The 2,100-nt window shown below is 44.3% G+C and overlaps 1 protein-coding gene across 1 annotated transcript; it reads right to left on the reverse strand.

Annotated features, from left to right (window-relative positions):
• Positions 1-231: 231 nt before the first annotated feature.
• LOC121384493 lies at positions 232-615 on the reverse strand. Its single transcript, XM_041514937.1, has one exon. The coding sequence runs from the start codon at positions 613-615 to the stop codon at positions 232-234; it is 384 nt and encodes a 127-aa protein (XP_041370871.1).
• Between the last annotated feature and the right edge of the window lie 1,485 nt (positions 616-2,100).

Here is a 2,100-nt window from a genome sequence, read left to right on the forward strand (position 1 = left end):
CTTTACGTATGCATTTCGCCAAAGCTTCGTGTGTTTCAGGTTATACTACCAAACTTGTCCTACGACAGTCGAAGTGCTGTCGTAGCGAACACGTGACACAAAACTATTTACGACTGCTTCGAGATACAAGCCTCAGAGCCGCAGCTGCTACTCTCCGTACAATGAATGAATGAATGAATGAATGAATGCTTAACGACACCCCAGCACGAAAAATACATCGGCTGTTGGGTGTCAAACTGTGGTAAAGGCAAACATTAAGTGACTCTCCGTACAGCGAGACAGTAAGTGACTCTCCGTACAGCGAGACAGTAAGTGACTCTCCGTACAGTGAGACAGTAAGTGACTCTCCGTACAGTGAACCAGTGAGTGACTCTCCGTACATTGAAACAGTGAGTGACTCTCCGTACAGTAAAACAGTGAGTGACTCTCCGTACATTGAAACAGTAAGTGACTCTCCGTAGACAGTAAGTGACTCTCCGTACAGTGAAACAGTAAGTGACTCTCCGTACAGTGAGACAGCGAGTGACTCTCCGTACAGTGAAACAGTGAGTGACTCTCCGTACAGTGAAACAGTAAGTGACTCTCCGTACAGTGAAACAGTAAGTGACTCTCCATACAGTGAAAAACGTTTGGTGAGAAGATGGCAACTTAAGTTACAGTTCGAACACGCTACACTTAACAGCTACATTATTAAAAATGAGTTTTGTTTGTTTAACGACACCACTAGAGCACATATATTTATTAATCATCAGCTATTGGATGTCAGACATTTAATAGTTTTGACATATAGTCTTAGAGTGGAAACCCGCTACAGTTTTCCATCAGTAGCAAGGGATCTTTTATATTATGTAATATCCCACAGACTGGATAGCACATACCACGGCCTTTGATATACTAGTCGTGGTGCACTGGCTGGAACGAGAAATAGCCCAATGGGCCCACTTTTGGGGATCGATACCAAATTGACCGCGCATCAAGCGAGCGTTTTACCGCTGGGCTACGACCCGATCACTATAGTATTAAAAGCCGTCGTATGCACGAACACGGAGCGATGCACGGACACGTCATACACATCACTGGTGCATGCAGACAAGCATACGGCCATGATGTCGATAATCGAGGTTCGTCTTCTGCCGTGATTCAGCAGATTCCATGATCACCTGTTGTTTAAAGAGACTGTCCTGGTTTTAAAACTATTATCACATATTAAATACATTTTCCTGTTTATAATGTCAATGTCCGTTTATTCAAGGCGTCTCTAGATGTAGTCGAACTGGATTTTAATTCCCAGTAACTTCGAATGTACGAAAAGAAAATATATATTAGGAAGTACAATGAAGCTTGAGCCATGGGACATAAGGCTGGCAGGTATTGGGCTCGCATCCCGGTACCGGCTACCACCCAGAGCGAGTTTTAACGACTCAGTGGGTAGGTGTAAGACCACTACACTCTCTTCTCTCTCACTAACCACTAACAACTAACCTACTATCCTGGACAGACAGCCCAGATAGCTGAGGTGTGTGCCCAGAAGAGGTCTAGGATCGATCCCCGTCGATGGGCTCATTAGGCTGTGTCTCGTTTCAGCCAGTGCACTATTGGTATATCAAAGGCGTGGTATGTGTAATCCTGTCTGTAAAATGGTACTTATAAAAGATCCCTTGTTGCTACTGATGGAAATATGTGGCGGGTTTCCTCTCTGAGACTATATGTCAAAATTCACCAAATGTTTGACATCCAATAGCCGATGATTAATAAATCAATGTGCTCTAGTTGTGTTGACATAGACACTGTATTGAACTGCATGGAGTAAACAAATGTTTTATTTATTTAACGACGCACTCAACACATTTTATTTACGGTTATGTGGCGTCAGACATATGGTTAAGGACCACACATATATTGAGAGAGGAAACCCGCTGTCGCCACTTCATGGGCTACTCTTTTCGATTAGCTGCAAGGGATCTTTTATATACACCATCCCACAGACAGGACAGCACATACCAGTAGTGGTGCACTGGATGGAGCGAGAAATAGCCCGATGGGAATCAATCCCAGACCGACCGCACATCGAGCGAGCGCTCTACCACTGGGCTACATCCC

The sequence above is a fragment of the Gigantopelta aegis genome, chromosome 1 (assembly GCF_016097555.1).
Source record: "Gigantopelta aegis isolate Gae_Host chromosome 1, Gae_host_genome, whole genome shotgun sequence".
NCBI lineage: Eukaryota > Metazoa > Mollusca > Gastropoda > Neomphalida > Peltospiridae > Gigantopelta > Gigantopelta aegis.

Coding starts and splice junctions, on each gene's coding strand:
- LOC121384493 (XM_041514937.1), bottom strand. CDS start 615: ATGGAGAGTCACTTACTGTTTCACTGTACGGAGAGTCACTTACTGTTT.